General features: G+C 38.2%; 2 protein-coding genes across 9 annotated transcripts in view; both read right to left on the reverse strand.

The window, feature by feature from the left end:
- Positions 1-3,090, reverse strand: part of LRRIQ4 (leucine rich repeats and IQ motif containing 4) — a 44,567-nt gene extending 41,477 nt beyond the window's left edge. For 2 of the 3 annotated variants that reach the window (XR_004974153.1, XM_036350683.1), the window contains exon 1: positions 2,079-2,625. The gene's annotated coding sequence lies outside the window, so the exon portion shown is untranslated. Of the gene's footprint in view, positions 1-2,078; positions 2,626-3,037 lie in introns of those variants that run through there. The other variant, XR_004974152.1, reaches the window with a different exon arrangement.
- A 108-nt stretch (positions 3,091-3,198) lies between these two features.
- MYNN (myoneurin) lies at positions 3,199-23,682 on the reverse strand. 6 transcript variants are annotated; one of them, XR_004974078.1, is made up of 10 exons: positions 23,057-23,681; positions 21,641-21,941; positions 15,471-16,264; positions 14,569-14,728; positions 12,602-12,780; positions 11,411-11,494; positions 10,315-10,401; positions 7,719-8,044; positions 6,044-6,119; positions 3,199-3,217 (listed from the first exon to the last, which is right to left on the reverse strand). XR_004974078.1 is itself a non-coding variant. In XM_036350053.1 (8 exons), the coding sequence occupies exons 2-8, from the start codon at positions 21,904-21,906 to the stop codon at positions 7,782-7,784; spliced, it is 1,833 nt and encodes a 610-aa protein (XP_036205946.1). In that variant the 5' UTR covers positions 21,907-21,930; positions 23,057-23,682; the 3' UTR covers positions 6,441-7,781. The 6 variants fall into 6 exon arrangements, 4 of the variants coding, with proteins under 4 accessions (XP_036205946.1, XP_036205945.1, XP_036205944.1 ...); XR_004974077.1 differs by lacking the exon at positions 3,199-3,217 and having other exon boundaries at positions 4,826-6,119; XM_036350053.1 differs by lacking the exons at positions 3,199-3,217; positions 6,044-6,119 and having other exon boundaries at positions 6,441-8,044; positions 21,641-21,930; positions 23,057-23,682.
- Positions 23,683-23,688: the final 6 nt, after the last annotated feature.

Below are 23,688 nucleotides of genomic sequence, written 5' to 3' on the forward strand. Positions count from 1 at the left end.
GTTTTCGCATTCTTCAACTTAAAATAACAAATTATGTATTTCTTTTAAATGGACGTATAGCCATCATACAGAAAAGTACAAAAATCTTGAGTGAATAGCTAGATGATCACAAAGTTACCCACCTATGTTAACTATGACACAGATAAAGACAGTAAATCACAAGCTTCCCCCAAGTGCCTCCAAACCTCTTCCAATAGACAACCACTATACTGACTTCTAACACCAGAGTAATCTTGCCTGCTTAATAATTTTAAATAAATGGCATCAAACAGTGTATATGTTTTGTATCTGACTTCTTTTGCTCAACATTATATTAGTGTGATTCATTTATGTTGTTTAATGTAGCAGTAGCCCATCTTTTATTGCATTGAAATATTCTAGAATATGCTGGGCAGTAGACGAGTCTACAGCATCCTGAAAAGACAGCCTCTAAGGCTAGGACACAGTCAAGTAACCCTTAGCAATAATGCTTTTCCAGGCCTCTTTCTGTTCTTGTGTGCTATGGAGATGTCCCACTAAGTTCCTAAATTCTCCCAAGAGGAGACTCAGAAGGTAGCTGATGGGGAAGCAAGTAGGTTTACCTGGAGCCCGCAGTGAGGTAACCTGCAACCGGACTGCTTGAGAGTTGCAGAAGTCTCAGAGTTCTCCATACCTAAGAAAACCTAGGTGAGGTCAGTGCAGCCAAGAACTACTGAGGGCTCTGACCAGGCTCGTCGGAAAAACCTGATCACACAATTTACCAGCTGTTGCTCAGGGCACCAGAGGCCAGCAAGATGCCCAGAGAATGGAAGAGCTGAAGACACTGACTTCCTTGATGCCACTGTGTCATATAAAGCTCCCTCCTCCATATATGTGGATCCCATTTAAGAGAAAGAGCAGAAATAAGACCGCAATATTCCAAGAGTTTAAGCATTAACTCAAGATATTATAAACTATATAGCCCCTTTATATAAGGCTAGATTTTAAAGTGGCTAGGACTAAAAATTATTTTTTTTCTAGACTTCCCACTGGTAGGAGCTCAAGAGGAAGGATATGAGAGTTCTATAGGAAAACTCCACTTCCTCTGCACATGTGAACTGTCATGAGTAAATCTGCAACCATATACGTGTCTGAAGTTTCCTTCCATTTTCCTCCTAGCAATCTTTGAAGATCCAGCTCAGAAACAGCCTTGTATTACAGTGCTGTGAATTATATTATGCTCATTTTACAATGTTTAAAATTTGGGGAAAAAAATGAACAAAGTGATTTATACTTTTTTAGATATTTGGTAAAATAATGATCTTGCTTGTGCCACACACTCTGCTTTTCAAACTAAATAGTATTCATTATGTCTTCTCTACTACTCAAACTACATTCACCTGGCTTCTACTCCAATTACCCAACCCAATGTTGTTTTTGACTGGCATCCTATTTAATTTCTCTTTACCATGTGACCAGCTTGAACCATCACTTTTTTCTTGTTACTACTTTCCATCTCCTTTTGTCTTTGGCAAATTCTTGAAATGCATTTTCCCAATATTTTGTCCTCATCTTTTGTTCTTCTGTACCAACTCCCAGGGCTGCCTTAATCACTTCTATCACAATAATTAGTCGTATGCTGCAAGATCTGTCTCTCTAGTTTCATCTCTATTGGGTTTCAGGCCCCATTTCTAACTACTGCTGGTTTCCCGTGGATATCTCACCTCCAGTCAAATTCAGTAAATCCACAATAAGAGTTTTCTCTTTCATGTATGTTCTTGGCATCACCACCCCAGTCACTAAGGATCAAAACTTAGGTGTCTTAAGCTGTCTATCTGCAAGGAACAGAAACTGACTCAAGCGTATTTAAGAAAAAGCGGTATTATGCCCGACTGGGGCAGCTCACTGGTTCCACATCAACCTATGAACCATGAGGTCACACGGTTCCATTCCCTGTCACGGCACATGCCCAGGTTGTAGACTCGATCACCAGTGGGAAGCATGCAGGAGGCAGCCGATCAATGCTTCTCTATCATTGATGTTTCTCTCTCTCCCTCTCTCTGAAATCAATAAAAATGTACTTAAAACTTTAAAATAAAAGAACAAGGGGATTTACTTACTATAAGTATGTATCAGGCAAAACTCACTGGAATCCAAAGACAAGGAAATGAAGCATGGTTGTATCCCAGGAATGGACCTGAAAAGTCAGAAACCCGGGCAACTCCTCAGTTGGTTCTGCAAACCTATTTCATCCCCTTGCTTTTGCTCTACAAATCAGCTTTTTCTGCTTCTTCAGTTTCTTTTGGCTTGCTTCACCATGGGCCAGTTATAAATGATATTTTATTTACATGTATACGTAATGGTCTCAGAATTTCATAGTTCAAATTTATGAGAAAGAACCTAACTAGCCTGCCCAGCCAATGGTTGAGCACTGGCCTATGAACCAGGAGGCCACAGTTCAATTGCCGGTCAGCACATTATGCTTGGGTTTAGGGCTTAATCCCCAGTAGGGGACGTGCAGGAGGCAGCCAATCAATGATACTGTCTCATTATTGACATTTCTACCTCTTTCCCTTGCCCTTCCTGTCTGAAATCAATAAAAATATATTGAACCTAAGTAGCCCGGCTGGTGTGACTCAGTGGTTGAGCACTGACCCATGAACTAAGAGGTCCTCCAGTTTGATTCCCAGTCAGGGAACATGCCTGGGTTGTGGGCTTGATCCTCGCTGTGTGTGGGGAGGGGGCGGAAGAACACACAGGAGGCAGCCAACCGATGTGTCTTTCTCATCAATATTTGTCTATCCCTCTCCCTTCTCCCTCTAAAATAAATAAAAACATGTATTTTTTAAAAGAACCTAACTAGCTCAGTCTGGCCTAAGAATTGTTTCTCACTGGTAAGGTATTCAGGCAGCTGTGGTCTTGGTATGGAATCATGTGTTACAAATGTGGCTTCAGCAGTCAACTGCGGTTTTCGTGAGAAGGTGGGTTATGAACCAGGCTACCCAATCCCATTCCTTCTGCATAGGCTAAGGGTAGGGGACTACTGCAAGTAAAATGGTATAGGTGCAGCTAAGCCTACCTGGTTTCGCTCAGTGGTCAGAGGACTGGTCCGCAGACTGAAGGGTCTTGGGTTTGATTCCAGTTAAGGGCATGGACTTTGGTTGCAGGCTGGATTCCGGGCCTCGGTTGGGGTGCATGCAGGAGGCAACCAATCAATGTTTCTCTCTCTGTCTCTCCCCCCAACCCCCTTCCATTGTCTCTAAATATCAATGGAAAAAATATCCTAGGATGAGGATTAACAACAAAAAAGATGGTATAACCAGAAAAGATGGTATAGGTACAGAGCTAGACATGTGGAACTTCTCATTCCCATTTCCTACTTTCTCTCCATTCTGCCTATCTCAGTCAGCTGTGTGCAAAGGGCTCCCATCAGCCATCTCTTGTTTTCAGAACTAGGGGGGCAACAGCCCTTTCTTTGTCCATTCAACTCCCTCTGACTGCTCAACATTTCCTTTCTTGCCTTCCTCCCCTGCAATACCCGACATTCTAACTTATTTTATTGCTAGTTACATTCAGGCTTGTCTTTCCCATTTGACTGAAAACTTAAAGGTGGAATTTATCTTATTTATCTTTGTAGCTTTATGATTTTGATATCATTGTAATTAGCTAGTTATTAGTAAAAAAAGAACAAAAGGGAGGCCAGACATTATAGGCATGTCACCTGGGTAGCTTCACCAGGAAACTACAATTTCACACTCCACAGGGAACCACGGGCCCATCCCCTGCATGTTACTGGGGGAAGGGAATAGACAAAAGGGAGGATGGACACATATGCAGTGAAGTTGGGGTGACCAAGGGAAGATACTTGTCAATCAAATCTGGGAACAGAAATCATTGGCTATAAGTGGTGGAGCCAACTGCACCCATGAAAATTTGGGGGGTACATAAACCTCCAAAGGAGTTCACTCCTGTGACTCTCTTGACTTGTGGCTCTTGGCTCGCTGGTTCCTTTGGTTTTGCACCTGCTTGTATTCCCTCCATAGACACATGGCCCATGGCCATGCTGACCCCACATAAAATAGACTGATAGACTGCACCTGGGAATACAAACTAAACTAGCCTGATGCAAGATTGGATGATGCCCTAATACGGAACAGAGACTCTGGATACTGATTTTTATGTTAGCCCTACTGAAGCCACAGCTATACTTCTTCCTTGAAGGGACATAGGGAAATGGGACCTTAGAAACTCAGGGGTGTAATTCCACAGAAATAAAGCTTTCTACAATATTTCATCCTCCCATGTGAGTGAGTCTCAGGATATCACAAGAATTCCATTCCCATGAGCAACAGATGGGGATGAGGAACTCTCCCCACTGGTAACAATTTCATTCATTTTCCAGCATTTGAAATACTAGCCAAATATTTTAATCCAAACATCTGTTCACAACCATGGTGTTTTAGTCCATTCTTCTTGAAATTGAATATCCCATTTCTGTATGATAATTATTTAATTCCTTAAACAAATATACCAAATCTCTCTTGAATGAAAGGGGGGAGGGACTGCAGAGACCAAAGAGTAAACCATATTATTGTCTCAAGAAATTAATGTTCCACCCAGTCAGTGTGGCTCAATGGTTGAGCATCAACCTATGAACCAGGTCACAGTTTGATTCCCAGTCGGGGCACATGCCCGGGCTTTGGGTTCAATCCCCGGTTGGGGGGATGGGGGGAGTGTGCAGGGGGCAATTGATTGATGATTCTCATCACTGATGTTTCTCTCTCTCCCTCTTCCTTCCTCTCTGAAATATATAAAAATATTTTTTAAAAAGAAATTAATACTACAATAAGTAAATGTCAATATAGTTCATAAATGAGTAAAAATGTAGAATTTACAGGTTATTGCATTAAAATATAATTTCTTTTTACTTGGTGATATTTCTAGCTAAGTTCTACAGACTCAAAATCTCTGAGTAAAAGATGGAAAGTTATATGAAGAGCTTCATTTATAAATGCTTCCAAAAGGATGGACATTAAAAATATTTAGGATAATAGTTCTCAATGTGTAGTATACATTAAGATAAACTGTGAGGCTTTGCCAGCACAGATATGTTCCAAAGATTGTTTGATTCAGTAGGAGTAAGGTGGGGTGGGATGGGACTTGACTATCATTATTCTATAAATGTTTATGATATGCATCAAATATTAGAGCTATTATTTTTGGATATTTAAAAACATGAATACATGTATACTGCCATTATATGAGCACATTTCAACTACTCATTTGCACAATTTCTGTAGAATTAAAGCATACAGAAAAGTGGTAAACTATCATTGCATTAGAACTGATAGAACCCTTTTTGAAAAAAATAAAACAATTTTCTTTAATTTGTCTATCAAAATCCTCCTATGAAATTAAACATAAAACAAGTATCATTTAAAAACAGCAGAAAGTCCTTTACATATAATCTATGGTTTCTTTTTAAAAAGTCTAACCTCTAACAATACAGTAGGAAAAGTCTCATATAAACAAAACAAAACTTAAAAAATAATGTTTCCCAGTAAGATCTTCAGCATCCTAAACACTTTTTAAAAAACTTAGTAATAATTAAATAATTAAGAACAGATTTTTCTCAAAACAATGCATTATGATAGACATATTTAAAGATGAACTTAATTAAAATGACACATTTGATTATCAGAATGATAACAAATACAACTAAAATATATGTATATTATGATAAAGAATAGGATGGCATTATGAGAAGAATGACAAGACAGGATATTCAGTTTTCAATCTTTCTTTACCTGTCATTCTGGAAGAGCACCAAGCCAATCCAATTTTAAAAAGCAGATAATGTGATTTAAAAAAAGCACAGTAAATCAACTATAACCATTCCAATCCAGTAATACTAAAAATAATAAATCTGAAGGCTAATCTATGCAAAGGCAAAGTGCTAATGATCATATTAGAGGAAATTTGGTAACTACTGCCCTCCTAGAATTATGACATCATTGTAGTGTTTTTAAAAAGAAACTTTGTTCATTAGATGCTTGAATTAATGAAGAGATGAATTAAATATAACCTCTCCATTTCAGCAGACTTCTTAAAGAGGCTGAGTCTTTTAATTTTCTTTAAAATCTTCACATTCCAATAAATTCCTATTGAATTTAAGCCAGAATAGATTAGTTGAACATTTTATAACTCTATAAATTGTATTTAAGCCCAGTATATTAAGTCAATACACATGCATAGCTAGATTTCTTAAATAATTAAATACTATGTTTGATGGAAATATAAGGCATATTTCAAACTCAATTCAATTAAGTCAATCTTATTGGTGGTAATTTACTGTAAAAATGCTGAGTGTGCTGTGAAATGGTGACGATTTTTACAGTTCACAAGAATTAAGTAGTTTTATTATGTACTCTAGTTGGTTCCTATGACCAAGACCCCAAAGAAAATACAATCAAAGAAATCAATACCAATAGAAAACACATTAACTTTATTATAGATGTAGTTTAAAACCAAAACAAGCCACAACTAATGTATGGCAGAAATAAAATATAATGTCACCAAGGTGTTCGATGAGCGGTATAGGAATTGACTCTGAAAATGATAATGTTCAAAGATCAGGCAGTAAAATAAATCAATACTAGTGTGTGGGAAAAGTAGAATGGGGAAGAGTGGTAGCAAATATCAGAATAATACTGATTTTCTATATTCATTAGGAAGGAAAAGGGTGACTGTGAAGCTACAAACCACCACCAAATGTTGTGGTTTATTATAAAATTTTCAAACTCAAAACTTATAGAACACTCAAATATAAAATGTTTAATAAACTGGCTTTCTGATAATTCAAGTGTTTACTAGTACTTATAACTGAAGTTAAATTTCTTAAATCTATGTAATATAATGTATCAAATTCAGAAACCAAGTGATTTACAGTATGCATTAAGTTTATATTTAGAAAATTCTTTTTAGAATTTTCTATTTTAAAAGTGCACAACAGGTATAAGAGAAACTTATTCAAAATTTTAAAAACTCAGTATATTTTCCTCATCTTCAATAATCTAGAAACCTATTAAAACATAACCTGAATCAAATTTTGAAACTGTCTTGTAACAAAGTAAAAATACCAAATAGCTATTTAAATTTATTTTGAAAATATAATGTCAGATAACTCAAATCAAAGGTACTGACCATTGGTTTTCTCCAGAATACTGAGTTCTAAAATAAACAAGAATTTATATACAGTTTTCCAGCTTTTACGAGAAATACTTTTTGTTTCATTAAAAAAGTTATCTCCAATGGAATATATTAATAGAGATATAGCACAATTCTTATTCAGTATCTAAATTTTCTTAGGCAGAAATATGGAATTTTATTTTTTCCCTCATAGTTTATGTAGTGGTCTATGGAGCTTAGTAACAGCAATCTCTTGTGCTGATACCATTATGGATTTTACTTTAATTTTGAGGGGAAGAAAAATTTTAAGTCCCACAGGTCAAAACTGAATCATATAAACTGACAGATTCCACTTCAATAAATGAAAGGCAAGTCTAAAATGCAAAATAAAAATGGAATTTAGGCAGCTCTAAAAGATAAGGAAACTCAACCACCCAAAATAGTGCTACTGATATAAAAGCCAAAACTCAAAACAAGCATTGCAGTTATGAGATATAGCATCAGGTGCCTTTACTTCAGTGAATGAATAATGGCCACAACTCAAATGAATAATTTAAGATGAATATACGCACCTTACCAGAGATGTTTATGTTTACTACCAGAGATGTTTTAGCAATTCCATAATCCTCACAAAGTCAGTATAACTGTTGTAAAAAAATCAATTGTGGTTCTGAATACCCATTCACAGTTGACCTCAACAATGTGTCTGATGTCAGAGACTGATTATCTGTGACAGGCAGAAGCATGTGGTGGTCCTCAGTCCCAAGTGGAAGGGCTAGTGGCAAAGTCATATCAGAAGGTTTCACATCCAAAGTTTCTGATAAAGGGCTTTTTTGTATGGAATCTTGTTCACTTAAGGGATGATCCTCTATAGTAGTATCTAGAATTTTATCTGCCCCTAAAATGGAAGAGGAAAAAAATTATACTATCTTTAAAGACAAAACAAAACCCTTACCATTCCCAGAACTTCCAACCACCACACCTTTACTCAGGCTACTTCTCTTCTGTTGAATAGCCCTCGTTATCTATACAAGTTCAACATGGGCTTTGAGACTAGGTTCAAACAACTCCACGATAAAAATGAACTGAATTGCCCTAGCCGGTTTGGCTCAGTGGATAGAGCATAGGCCTGCGGAGTGAAAGGTCCGGGTTCTATTCCGGCAAGGGCACATGCCGGGGTTGTGGGCTCGATCCCCGGGGCGGGGCATGCAGGAGGCAGCCGATCAATGATTCTCTCTCATTGTTGATGTTTCTATCCCTTCCTCTCTAAAATCAATAAATACATTTTTTTAAAAAAATTAATAAAAATGGACTTAATTATTCTAGCCCTGGATGAGTTGCTTCTTATCTATTTTACCACTCATTTGTGTTTCATATTAATGCCTTGTGACATGTTATCCTTTATAATAAAAGGGTAATATGCAAATTGACTGAACAGCAGAACAAGGGGGCGGGGCAGACGCTCAACGCAGGAGCTGCCCCCTGGTGGTCAGTGCGATCCCACAGGGGGAGTGCTGCTCAGCCACAAGCTGAACATCCCCCAGATGAACATCCCCCAAGGGCTCTGGACTGCTAAAGGGCAGGGCGCAGGCCAGGCTGAGGGCCCAGGCCTCTAGTTCCTCTTATCACTATGTAACATTCAACTTAGGTATGCTTTGAATCCTCAATTAGACTAACGTACCTAATAGAGCTATACACATAATAAATACTCTATTTGTTCACTGACTGTATTAACAAGCTGTTCATACTAGTCTGTAAATTCAAGTTCAGAGATAAGGCACTTTCATATATTTTCAGAGGTGAGAAATTCTGCTCTACTCAAGTAAATTGTTATCATACGGACTGAAGATACAATTTGCCTTCAAATTTTCCACCAGCTTTACCATGCTCCTGACAATCCAAAGTATTGACATGATTACAATCTCACTATTATCAGACAAAACTGTGCATTTGCTTGTATAAAAATGTAACTCAATAACTCAGTTCTTACAGACTACTCTTCAGTTCAACCAAGAATATAGCTTCCACTTTCCTGTCCCAGTGTTTCTCTCCACAATGTTGTCTGGAATGAATGCTTCCTTTCCCATTTCCATCCTCTTAACTCTTCTCTGTCCTGCAAGTTCCCCAGGATTAGGTCTTTCCAATACCTCAGAAGTAATTAATCTCTTCTTCAGCACTTAGTGTCTCTATTATAGCCTACATTTTGTCTTGTAATCATATTTATTTAGATTTCTGGTCTCCCATACCAGGTTGCAAGTTCTTTGAAGATTAGACTACGCTTTGTTCAACTTCATAAATCCTGAAGTTATGTGTACGTTAAAAGTACTTAATAAATTTTTGTGGAATTAATGGCTCAATGCAGTCTTCAGATGTTACTAATTAAATCCTTATGTTTATGTTTCCTATCAAAGACTCACTAGCATTTCTATACACCAAAGAAGCCTGGTGTTTTGTTTTGTTTCTAATCACAACAGAAGAAAATGGTAAGCACAGTGAAACTTTTTCAAGGAATTCATTTTAAACAATACATTTAAAATGTTGCCCTAACCGGTTTGGCTCAGTGGATAGAGCGTCGGCCTGCGGACAGAAAGGTCCCAGGTTCAATTCCCGTCAAGGGCATGTACCTTGGCTGCGGGCACATCCCCAGTAGGGGTTGTGCAGGAAGCAGCTGATTGATGTTTCTCTCTCATCGATGTTTCTCTCTATCCCACTCCCTCCCTCTCTGTAAAAAATCAATAAAATATATTAAAAAAAATAATATAAAAATAAAATGTTGTACCCTGGCTTTCTTATTTTTATATATTATAGTAGACTGGGGCTTTCCATTTCCTTATTTCCATATACATATATATATCTGGATTTGTGTTCATGATGGCCCTCTCTTCATATAACTACAGTAAACTCTAGCCAACCCAGACTCTAGTAAACGGAATAGTGATACATCATTTACTTATATGTGCCTTCTTTTTGAAACTGTTCATAATTCAAGATTTTTGAATGGAGAAAACAGTTAAATATTATTTATTAGAAGATCAATATGAAAAGAACTTCAGAGTGAACTTATGTACAAATTATAAAGCTACTTTCCTCATATGTATCTAGTTTAAAAAAATCTAAATTGTTATAATCAATATGAGAGCACCAAATTTTTAAAACATGAGCCTTTACCAGAATGAACTTTTGTTTTGTGCTTCTTTAAATTTTTAATATCCGTGTAAGAATTTCCACATAATTCGCAGATAAACGGTCTTTCTCCTGAAAAATAAGTTAAAAGCTTAAGACCTCAATATTTTAGAAGCTAAGACAAAAATATTAATGCTTATGAAAACAAGGCAAACATTACTACACTGTTTAAATTTAGTTTCAAATTACCATTTTAATCACGTGGTTCTAATATAGTGAAATAAAAACTTCTATACACATAGGCACGCCTTTACTTTATATAGTTTTCCCCATTTTAGGGAAAACTGAGCATTTTCATTAACAGAAATTTTAAACTAAAACAAAAACAAAAAACTTACACTTTTATTTCTATCAGACATTTAGTGAGTACAATTAAATACCAGACCTTGGCTAAGAGATAGAGTGGGGGGAAAGCATAATTATGGTTTCTGTTCTCAAATTAGAAAATCCTTTACAAATTAGAAAATCCTTTTAAAAACCTGACAGAATAAAATGCTATAAAATTGTAATTCTCTTGAAATAAGAACTGATGCTTTAAGTTGACAACAAATTTATTAAATGTTTCCTAAGAGTTCACATTATTCTAAACAGAAATTATGAGGGGTAATTTAAAAAAAAAAGTCAGAACAGCATATTTTCAAAGTGGCCTTTTCCTTTAATACTTTTTCTACATTTAATATTTTCTTCATACAACTTACAATAACAACTTACTACCTTTTTCAATAAACATGCCAATATTAAAATTTATTCCTAAAACTTACTGAACAATGTTTAATAAGAAAATGTTATCTTATTATTGATTCCTTTTCATTTATTGGTATATCTGTGCAATTAAATCCAAATCACTTAAAAAACTATTATCTGACATACCTCTTAGAAAATCTACACAATTCTCAACCAAATTATTTCACACTCCAAAAAACTAAAAAAGTAAGCAAATGAAAAGGTGATATTTATGCATTAAAATATTATTGAAAAGTACAACTATATATTATATAGTCCATAATGGCTTAAAAGTCAATGTTTACATAAAAAGAAATTAGAGAGAACAAAAAATAATACATTCTCCCTAAACACAGACCTGTATGGGATCGAAAGTGTTTGTTGAGCTCTCCTGAGGAAATAAAACTTTTCCCACAAATACCACATATGTATGGTTTTTCACCTAGATGGAAAATAAAAGATAGCGAAGTGGTGTACTATACCAATATAATATATATTAATTACAATAATCTAAAGTAAGCTGTTTTAAAATATTAAAATTAAAACCTCTTTATAATGTATTTTAGAGGTATTTTCACTGTGATCCCCAACTGAAATGAATATTAGTAATTATGTTATACTGTTCATGTAACCTGATGCTTTTGATCTAATAAAGCTTTATTTCTGCAAATGTCCTTCTAGTAGCTAGAATCAGGCAAGAAATTTGATTTTGATATGATTAAAAACATGTCAATTCATCAATCCATATTTCAATTCTTGCTATGTACTACATTATTAAAGAGGAATAGCCCTGACCGGTTTGGCTCAGTGGATAGAGTGTCAGCCTGTGAACTGGAGGGTCCCAGGTTTGATTCCGGTCAGGGGCACGTACTTTGGTTGCGGGCACATCCCCAATAGGAGGTGTGCAGGAGGCAGCTGATCGATGTTTCTCTCTCATTGATGTTTCTAATTCTCTATTCCTCTTTCTCCCTTCCTCTCTATAAAAAAATCAATAAAATATATTTTTAAAGAGGAATAAAATTTAGAAAAAAATCTGTTAAAAATATAGCCTATAAAAATGAAAACCTTTGAATAAGATGTTTTAAAACTGATACTTCACATTTAAAGTATCTGTTTAATTTGCAAATATTAGAATGTCTGTATAAGAAAAGTCCTAAGAAGTTATAAAAATCAATGTTCTACCCAAACCCACCACTACCCCCTAATTTCACTCTATTGGTTTATCCAAGGGAAATGAAACTTCAAGAGGCTAAGAAGTTTTTCTAAGGTCACAAAATATGTCTCAATTCAAGTTTATATATTGTCAAAATTATCTGATTTTAATGTATATGTTATATGATAAAAATGTCACCATTTATTATTCTAGAAAGTAAGTTTTTATATCTAATAATTATTGAAAAATCATAAGCATAAAAAGCTTCAAAAAGCACAAACACAACAGATATATAACTACAAAGTCTAATCTACTTTTTGTAAAGGCTCAGCTTTCCCTTTTCTTTTATTTACAATTTTCATTATTTTAAACAGGCTCTCCACATCAAATTCTTACCTGTATGTTTTCGAGAATGAGTGATAAGAGAACTAGAGACAGCAAATGCCTTCCCACAAGTATCACACACATAAGGCTTTTCTCCAGTATGCCTACGAACATGATAGGTCAATGTGCTCGCTTGGGCAAATCTCTGTCCACACCTATCACAGACATATGGCTTCTCTCCACTATGCTTCCTATTAGTAAATAAATATAAAGTTATATGCTAATAAGTAAAACAATGTGGAGCATTTTTCATATAGTATTTTAGTTCATTTCATCTTAACAGACCAATTACATGAACTTTAAACCAATAGGTTTAACGGTTTGGTTATTATCAAAATACCAGTTCTGAGACAGGTCAACAAGTTTTGCCATAATCTTTATATGGTTGTCAAGTGCGCCGCTAATTCCACAGGCAATTATTTTTCCTTGTCCATTCACTCACTCTTCAAAACTCTTTCCTCAAACCTTCAGCACCTCCTCACCATCCTCACCCTTAGCTGATTTCTCTGCTTCCTATTCCATTGAGAAAAATTTAAGCAATCATAAAATTTCCACTATCACATCTCTCTACCTACAGAGATCTGTGCCTATATAGTTTGCTTTCCTTCTTAACTCTGAGGGTGACGGTTCATCTGAATCCAACTACATGCATTTGTATAGTTAAGATACTATCCCCCTGCATTTTCCTTCATGTTACATCATCCATTTTTCCTACCCCATCGGACTGTAGCATATAAATATACTGATGTCTCCCATCTTAAAAAAGACCCTTGACCTTACTTGCTCCTCCACTTCTCTCCCACATATCAAAAACTTGAGTCTCCAACTGTTCTTTCATTTCTTCCCTACTGATCTCTTCTCTACTGGCCTCTACTAACACATTGCTTTCGTCAGAAACACTCACTGCTGACCTCTCACTTTCCTAAGTCCAAGCCATTTCTGTCTTCATCTCCCTATGATCACAATATGACAGCCAATCACTCCCCTCTGGAATAATTTTCTTCACCTGGATTCTGGGGCAACCCACTCTTCTGGTTTTTCTCTTATACTGGCTGGTCCCTCCTAGCCGCCTTTGCTAGTTCTTGTCCATCTCCCAGAACTCCTAGTGTGTCTCACAACGTCAGTCCTTTGATCCCTTTTCTATCCATATTCATTCTCTTGGTGACTTCATCCAGTGTTATGGCTTTAAATACTATCTATATGTTGATGACTCTCAAATTTATATCTTTAAATCAAACCCTGAATTCCAGACTTAGATAACCAACTGTATTGTATAGCTCCATTCAGATGTCTAATCGCCATCTAAAATTTAACATGTTCAGAATTCTACTCTAACAACTCCTGTACTCCTGCTTAAAATCCTCTATCCACAAATTTTCTCTATTTCAGTTAATGGGAAGGAATTCCATATTTTCAGGTGGTCAGGCTCAAAACGTCAACATCATCTATGATCTTTCTTCCTTTCTTCTCTCCCCTTCTCCCAACTTCCCTTCCTTCCTTTCATGCCCCACATCCAATCTGCAGCAAATTGTTTGTCTCACATTTATAAATATATCCAGAATCTGACCACTGCTACCTCTACCTGACCAGCATCATTCTCACTTGGGTTTTACCTAGAGCTTCCTAACTGGTAAATTTGCTTCTACTCTTGCAATCCTATAATCTTTTCCAAATATAGCAGCCAGAATGATCCTCTTAAACAGTGAGCAACATCACATCATTTACTTCTCAATCTCAAGAATAAAAGCTTTATAATGGCCTATAAAACTGTACACCATCTGGACACCTTAATGCCATTCTGATCTTATTTCCTTCCAGTCACCACAGTTTCCTTGTGATTCCTTGACTGTGCTAAGGCTACTGTACGGTGGAGCCACATTTAGAAGTAACTGTACTGAATTCTAATACAGCAGTCAATCCATAAGACTATGGTGAGTGACAGACTCAAAGATCAAACGTTTTTTGGTTTTGTTTTTTACCTTGCATGAATCTTGAGATTGCTAGAAGTTGCAAATTGTAAATTGCATACATCACATTTATAGGGTTTTTCCTCACCATGATGCATGCGACTATGGAAGACTAGCTGGCATTTCTGAGCAAATCCTTTATCACACAATTCACATTTGTATGGCTTCTCACCTAAAAGAAGAAATAAATAATATCTATATTTAGAAAAAAACACTGTTTTAGTTGCTTAAATCATAAACTTTCAAGAGTCCAACAGAACTAGTTTCAGTATTCAGAAAATGTTAAATTGCTAGGAGTAAAAAAGCAAATAGGATCTCTTCTCCCAGATTTATTGAAATCAACAGTAGAGTTAAAAGAGATTAGTGTTTCTTAATTCATAATAGTGAAAGGTGATCAATGAGAGAAATACACATTGCATCTGAAAAACTATAAATCTAAGTGTACCAATAAAGGAAAATGTAGATGCTGAGGAAGAAATATTGTGTAATGCTAATAAACGTTCAGAAGTTGACAAAGTCTAGGAAGCAGGTGGTGAGATGTGTTAGCAAAATCTGAGAATTGGCCTGAGTTGTAATTACTTTTTTCTCTTTATCAGTTTTAAAATCTTTGTGTTAATAGTAAGCTAAACCCAAATTTATGCTTATTTTAACTCTGAGGGAAAATAGTATAAAGAGCTCATGTATTAAGACTAGAGTATCAGTTACAGTAAAATAAGTAGCCATTAAATACCTGCTCACAATTACAAAGAAATTTTCAACACTTTAACATCCTAAATACCTTTATGAATTGAATACAAGTATATATCAAATTTTAATCACAAATAGTCAACACTGTATATTAATGCCTTCTCTTTTAAAAGTTTTATTTCAGTTACAGTATTCAAACAATTATATCTCCCATAAATCATTCTTACCTGTATGAGTTCTTACATGTGTTTTCAGCTGGTTACACTGGGTAAATGCCTTTCCACACAAGTGGCAAACATAAGGTTTGACTCCTTTATGTATTCTCATGTGCCTTCTCAAGCTGCTGGCTTCTGAAAACACTTTCCCACATGTGTTACACATTGGCTTGGCCTTGGAATACCTCTGATCCAGCTCTTCCCCAGAGCTCTCCAGCTCATAAGAGTTCTTGACACTGGCTATATTGGACATAGAGTGTTCTTTCAGAGCACAGTTTGGCTGTGATTTTCCACGTTTCCGTTTCACTGTAACAGTTTGCACAATATCTTGGGCTGGAAAAGTATTTTCCACAACTGATGTCAACTCAAGTTCTGAATTATCATTTCTCTGTGCAACCTGTTCAATTACAGGTGTGGACAGTTTATTTGCATCTAGGAATAATTCAACAGATGTATTCTCTAAAATGCTGCTGGGATATTGCACTGTTTTACTCGGCCCTGTTTTCTGGGAGTTGAAGGCCTTCTTCTTCTTTTTAGTTTGAGATGACTTCTTTGCTAAAGCCCCTTGTTTAGGATTTGCCTGAACTAAATCTGTAGACACTTCCGATTTCTCCCGACTGTTATAATCTCGTAGAGTAAGAAGACAAGTCTGTTGATTCAATTCAATGTTTCCAGTAATACTAGATATCTCTGTAGAAGAGGGATTAGCAATAAAAGCAAAATCTTCCATCTTTATTTTACATTTAGTGACCACCTCTTCCACTTTGAGATAGTCAGCAGCCTGATGAATTTCTTTAACATTCCAACTGTAAGGAAACAAGGCTAAATGACAACATTCTGATCAAAGAAAAACTTTTTTTAAAAGAAAAACTGTTTTTGAAACAGAGTTGTGCATATATTTCAATGTCTTTTAAAGACCTAATGAGGCAGAATATGAGAAAGGCGTAACTAAGAATAAATCTACAAAATTCATTCATTCACTCCAAGTAATGTTTAGGCAAAAATATCCAGCTTTACAGAACTGAAAAAGATGAAAAATAATGGTTATTCATAGCTATGTACGTACCACTGCAGAAAAATAAAATGTCTACCTGTTTTAGAAATGTTTTCATTGATTTTAGAAAGAGAGGAGAAGGAAGAGGGAGCTGAAGAAACATCAATTGGCTGCCTCCTGCACACCCCTTAGTGGGGACGGAGCCTGCAACCTTGGAATCAAACCATGACCTCGGTGCATAGGATGCCAATCAACCAACTGAGCCACACCGGCAAGGGCAAAATTTCTACCTATTTTAAAAAACACCTGGAACATAAAAGTAGCTGTTGGTAACTTCCTCCTCTCATTTATCCTGAGCCCTTTTCAGATAGCAACCAACTTCCCTGGCTTGAAAATAGGAAGAGTCTTTAAAAAATTGTTTTCTATTAATCTTCCTCTGCTCTCCTCCTTCTGTGAGGGACTTTAATGGTGCTTTTCAAATTTTCCTATGCATGTGAACCACCAAGGGATCATTCAGATTCAGTATGTCTGTGGTGGGGCCTGAGTGTCTGCATTTCCTTTTTTTTTTTTTTTTTTTTTTTGAGAAAGACACATTGATTGGTTGTCTCTCGAACACAGCGGAGCAGAGGATCAAACCTGCAACCAAGGTAGCACACATCCTTGACCGGAAATTGAATCCACGACCCTTTGGTAAGTGAGCTGATGCTCTAACCACTGAACTAACTGGCCAGAGCATGAGTGTCTGCATTTCCAACACACTCTCTGGTGATGCCAATGCTGCTGGTCCATCCATCACACTTGGATAAACACATTTTAGAATGTGCTCCCCTTGTAAACTGTCTACTTGTGTGTGTGTGTGTGTGTGTGTGTGTGTGTGTATGTGTGAGAGAGAGAGAGAGAGAGAGAGAGAGAGAGAGAAAGAGAGAGAAAGAGAGAGAGAGAGAGAGAGATATCAACCCAAGTTAGCTAGCAAGTTTGTCATATTAGAATTATCTAGAAAAACTTAAGTCACCTTGTTCATCATTCCAGTCAATTTTTACTCAGCACCACCATGTGTGGTACTAAGAGGGATATGAAGAAATAGTCCCTGCTCTCCAGAAGTTTACAACGTAGTGAAAGGTCTGATTACTCTAGCACTGGCTCTGAAATTACTAGCTGAATTAATTACAATAAGTTAGTATCTTTGGGTGCCTCAATTTTCTCAGCTGTAAAATCAGAGTTGAGTTGGTATTAACACTGAAAATTATTTGACGACATGGACACACACATACACACACGTCCTTCAAGTAACCTTTCTACTTGCCTTTTCCCCAAATATTATTTAATTATACAAGAAAAAATAACTTTTTCCTATTTATTATGTGTGAGCCAGAAAAGGGTTTTAGTTATAGCTAATAATATAAATATAGCACTATTAATACATCTTTCTCAGTTCACTGAAAGTATACATACTACAGTATCTACAAATCTCTATCCATTTTCTCATAGTCTAATTAAACATGCTTTGCCCTTCAAGTGCCACCTCTATGTTTCCTCTTTAAACTGAGCACTGCAATAGCTTTAAAAATTGTCTTTTATTATACACACATTCATTTTCAGCTAATTATAAACTAGATTTATAGGCTAGTTTGGAAACCTAGTCAACAGTTTAAGGAACATTTTATTCTCTAAGAAAATCCATCCCAAGTTCCTAAACATACTACAAATATACTTTTGGAACATAATCTGTTTGCATATTAAGTCTTTCCCCTAAATAAGAAAGCTTAGTCTTTTCTTATGGCCCTTGGCTATAATTTTGGAATATCTATCTATCTATCTATCTATCTATCTATCTATCTCTCACACACACACACACACACACACATATATATATATATATAATCAATAATCTTTGGAATCAAGTTAATACTCAATTTGCAATGATAAAGCACAAATGCCCCAGATATAAATATAATCATTGTCTTTTATAGAAAATGTTTTTTCCATGTATATAGTATTTTCATTTTCTAAAAACATTATGTTTCTCCTTAAGTATTTTTACTGATTTTGGTACATAATCTATTATTACAATAAATGGGAGACACCATTAGAATGAAAGCCAAATTTACTTTATCATTTTTTATACTTTGGTCTCATATTATAATTATGTTTAGTGCTCCATAAAATGAACCATCAAACAGATAACAAGGTCAGGTAATCTTTAAGACCAATATGAACTAGCATTGTGTCACTCATTAAAACTTAATTCATACAAATTATGTATCTATTTCATAGGTAGTCTATAATCTCATTACAGTTAAGAGAACCAATCAACAGTTTTTATGTCAATAATTGATATGCTTTTGTTTCCAAGCATGAAGTTACAGTGCTTGAAAATCTGCTTTCACCTTTTGAACTGTCATTGAAAGTCATTTAATTACATATAGCAGGTATCTGGCTAAATGCTTTAGATGAATAATTCATTTAATCCTCAGGACATGCCTATGAAATCCTATATAGTAAAAGGGTAATATGCAAATAGACCAAACTGCAGAAGGAAAGAACAACCAATCAAAGTGTTATATGCTAATGATATGCTAAGGTTGCTCAACCGCTCACTATGATGTGCACTGACCACCAGGGGCAGACAGTCAACTGGTAGACCAGTCATTATGATGTACACTAACCACCAGGGGGCAGATGCTCCGACTGGCAGGTTAGATTGCTGCTGGGTTAGATTGCTGATTAGGCCAGACACACCCTGGAGCCCTAACACAGACCCTCCCCGGCCCAATCATGCACCAGTGGGGTCTCTCAGCCTGTCCTGCGCCCTCTTGCAATCAAGGACCCCTCAGGGGGTGTCGGAGAGCCGGTTTCAACCCGATCCTGCAGGCCACTCCCCTTGGTAGGGCGCCAGATGCAGGGCTCATGGCTGGCGAGCGCTGAGCCTGTGGCAGGCACAGTGGGGCCGGGATAAGCGGGAGCAGCAGGTAGGAAATGCAGGTAGGAACTGCAGGCGGCGTGGGACTGCAGATTTCGGCCTGATCCCTGCAGGCCACCAAGAGGGTCCCACCCGTGCACGAATTCGTGCACTGGTCCTCTAGTCTATTATAATATCCATTTTACATACAAATGAAGGGTCAAAGGTCCAAGGAAATTAAATAATTTTTCCAAGATAAGTGTTAGAACTAAAATTTGACCAAGGTAATCTGGCTCCTGAGTTCACTTAATTCTCTGCTACTCTGTTTTCTCTTTCTTTGTGTTTAATGTTATTTTCTTTCTTAATTTATTTTTTAAATTAATAACTAGCATTCTAGATCTTAATTTAAAGGAGGAAGGGGAGAGGGAGGGGGAGAGGGAGAGGGGGAGAAGGGAAGAGAGAGAGGAAGAGAGAGAGAGAGAGACAGACAGACAGACATCAGTCAACTCCCGAAACCTGGGTATGTGCCCTGACCAGTACTTGAACCTGCCACCTCTTGGCGTATAGGTTGATGCTCCAACTAACAGATCCACACTGGTCAGTGCTATCTATTCTGTTTTTTTTAATCACTAAGTTAAACAGACTTTCTATTTTTGGTAAAGTCATCTCTTACATTATGGCTGGGCGCAAACAATTAGCTCCTCGGAAAAGATATGTACCAAAAAGATTGACTGAATATCTGGCTTTTGTTTATGAAAGCGCAAAGTCAGATGCTCTTCAGTGTGTTCAGACCAACTCGATATTTTCCTGGCAAAGTTCACTGAGAAAGGGAAAACACTAAATTGAAGAGCAACCAAAATGCACTCATTTCGTGGTTATTTTATATTAAATATTCTGAATTTTTAATCAGAGGCACTTCTATAGTCAACTACTCAATAAATTTAAATAATTTATCATCAGATTAATGTATTACACAGCTGTTCCTTTATTCAACTCATACGGAACTGACTCAATGAATACTCCATTTAAAAATAATTCCAAAACGGTATGAATGTTTCTTTTTCAAAAGTATTAACGAACACCATGGTTCTAGCTTTTTAAAGAGATGCATTTCCATGATAAGGTGCAATATAAAAGAGAGGGAAGAATTTTGTTTAATGTGCATATGCTTCTATCTACAAAGTCATCTGGAAAAGAAAAAATATTTTTCAAAATGTTAATGGTTATCAATAGGTGGCAGAATTTCAGGTATTCCATTTTTTTTTCTTGTAATTTTTCTCCAAGAAATGTAGAATTAAAGTGGGAGAGGAAGGTAGAGAAGAGAAAACCAAGGAAACTAATGTTCACTGGGAGAAAGGCCTTCAAGTAAATCCTTAATCTTCGCAGTAACATCAAGGTAATTATTACCATTCTCATTTTTAGAGATGGGAAAACTGAGGCCCAGACAGGCTGCATCTTGCTCAAAGAGACATAGTGACTGACAGGCAAGATCTAATTCTAAAGCCCATAATCTTTCTACGTAAGAGACGGAGGAAAGACAAGAGTAATCTGGATTCTCCTTCTTTTAATCGGCTCCACCTTTCCCCCCACAAACTAACTGATATTAAGCTAATTGTACAGATCATTATCTGTCGTAGACATACAGCGCCTCCGTTAAGTCCTCAGTACCGTTCTCCTGTTAGTGCAGTGACAGCATTAAGCCTGGAGAACCTTGGACCTAACTGAAACATTAGTATTGGTAACTTTACAAAGATAACAGGGGTCACTGCCATTGAAGTTATTTTCCTGAATCAAGATCAGGAAGAGATCCTGCACACTGCTATTTATAGCTGGAAATGGGAGCAACTATTAAATGAACACAGAGGTTCTTCCTTCTTCCTCCAATCTACCCTCCTTCACCTCAGACAACTTCAGAGGCAGGGGAAAGTGAGGGAGAGAGAAGACCAGAGGAACACAAAGACCGAAGAGCAGGGGGAAACCATTCACTGTGTTTAATCTTCAAATCTACATATCGGAAATCGCCAGCTTTGTTTGAGTAAGTAAATCAAATGTGTCAGAAGCAAGGCTTTTAATCACATTCACATCTGTGCTTAAAAAAATGTGGTCTGTTCATCAAAATCAGTGCTACCGACTTCTTTCAAAAACACACAGAAAACAACAACATTGTGCACATCAGTATTTGAAGACTCCAAGTTCAGGGACTGAATGCAACAAATACAAATCTACTTTTGTTCGTAAGACTACCCCTTCGCTTTTATAAGTGAAGAAAAAAAGAAAGGTGTACTTTACCTGTCAAGGTTTAAAGTTCCTGTGTATATGAACTCCAACAGTTTCTTAAATCCATCTGCCTTGACCTGACTCTGGTCAAGAAAGACATTGTTCTCGGACGTGCTTCTGTAGATGGCACCGAAATACTCACTGAACGAGGCCAGCACATTCCTGTGAGCTTTAAACTGGAACTCCCCAATCACGATGGTGCAGTCGCAGAGAAAACCTGCTTCCCGCTGTTTGTTCAGCCTCTCCAAAAGGTGCTCACAGTGGTGCGAATACTGCATCTTGAGACCGGAGTGGAACTTTATCTACCCTTGTTCTAAAAGACAAAAAGAAATGGCAAGTCAGTAATCCTAAGTTTTCCTCAAACGTGTCACCCAAGCAATTGGTAAGGGGAGAAGGGACGTAGGACCTAACATGAACGGGAATAAAGTCAGTTCTCATTTTATCCTCCACGCGCCCCCCCCCGCCCCCCCCAAACCAGAAAATTCTTATCAAGCAGGTATGGTCAAAATGCTCAGGGCTGAGTCCTTGCCATCTGTTCCACCTTGGCCAGCTAACACCGTCCTTTGAACACGTCAATAAATGACAATGGTTGGAAAAGCTACCGCGAGCTGAAAAAGCAGCACCACAAACTTCTCGCCTTCGCCCCAACAACGGGTTTGGCTCAGCGGATAGAGCGTCGGCCTGCGGACTCAAGGGTCCCGGGTTCGATTCCGGTCAGGGCCATGTACCTGGGTTGCGGGCACATCCCCAGTGGGGGGGGTGCAGGAGGCAGCTGATCGATGTTTCTGACTCTCTATCCCTCTCCCTTCCTCTCTGTAAAAAAATCAATAAAATATATTTAAAAAAAAAAACACAAAAAAACTTCTCGCCTTTGCACCAGCGGAACCTTCAAACTTTTAAGCTCGGGAGGCGGACCTAAGTTAAGAAAAAAAAAAAGAAAACTAACCAGTGAGACATGATTCCTTGGGACAGAAGCGGAAAAGACCGGTAGGAGTCCCTTGTAACTGCTCCCACACCCCAAAGCCCGTTAGCCTCCGCGGTGCACACAGCGGCTCCGAGACGCGAGCCCGGTGCCCCGGGGGCGGAGAGCGCGCGGGACCGAGAGTTGTCAAAGGTTCGGTCCCGATCCGGGGAGAGGCCACGCCCCCTCCCTTCGCCCTGCCCCGCTCCAGGTGGCTTCCAGAGCGAGCCCGTCTCTCCCGGCGTCTGCCGCCCTGCCCTCTGCCCAGCTCCCACTCCCCCAAACTCCCACAGCAGAGGTGGAAGCCAAGGCCAACGGCGGGCTGCCCCGACCAAGCTTCCCACGTTAATGACTTCGTCCCGACTTGAGCTCGAACCCCAAGGTGCCTGCTCCCCCTCCTTCCCCACCAAGTGGCCCAGGGACTGGAAAGAGCGGGCATAGTGGACTGGGGTGAAGACAGAACTCACCTAGAGCCACCCAGCCGGGGACACTGTTTCTTCACTCTCTCCCCGCCATCTTGGGAGGACGTCACCGCGCCAGCTCCGCCTTTCCCTTCTTCCTCCACGACGACGTCACATCCGGGTCCGGGAGCCCCTTGGCAACCCCGGAGGCTTTAGGACCGTGGAGGTCCCACACCAGCCGGGGCTGAACTGGCCGGTCCACCGCCCGCTTCACACCGACACCTTACATGCCAGGGCCCCCTCCCCAAAATAGCGAGCGTCAAAGACAGGAGACCCCAGGGATCACTCGGAGCGCCCCGCCTGCGTTCTTATTCTCAGCGCCTGGTCGGCCAACAGTCTGGGTCTCGCGCTCGGGCCGCGGCCGGGCAGAGCCGCTTCGCAGGCCGCTTTCCTGCAGCCAGAGTGCGCATTGCATGCTGGGGCTTGTAGTTGCTTGTCTTCTCCCATCATCCTTTCCTTCCTCGGGAAAAACTGCTTTGTGTACTGGGCTCTCGGCCGTGGGGAGTTTTTTTTTTTTGAGCTGAGACCGATGACCCCTTTGCCGTGTACATACCCGAAAGCTCTTGGGACCTCCTGGGTTTTGTTTGCATCAGCCAACTGTAGCCCACTTTCCACGACGCCCTTACCAGGCACCAAAG

This window comes from Myotis myotis, unplaced genomic scaffold (assembly GCF_014108235.1).
Source record: "Myotis myotis isolate mMyoMyo1 unplaced genomic scaffold, mMyoMyo1.p scaffold_m19_p_2, whole genome shotgun sequence".
Classification (NCBI taxonomy): Eukaryota; Metazoa; Chordata; class Mammalia; order Chiroptera; family Vespertilionidae; genus Myotis; species Myotis myotis.

Bases quoted from the DNA above. Each gene is read 5' to 3' on its own strand.
- MYNN (XM_036350053.1), bottom strand. From the start codon at position 21,906: ATGCAGTATTCGCACCACTGTGAGCACCTTTTGGAGAGGCTGAACAAA. The intron at 12,781-14,568 runs GTAAAAAACAAA...ATTTACTAATAG, and splicing joins AATCTCAAGATTCATGCAAG to GAAGCATAGTGGAGAGAAGC. The intron at 11,495-12,601 runs GTAAGAATTTGA...TTTTCCATCTAG, and splicing joins TCATTCTCGAAAACATACAG to GTGAAAAACCATACATATGT.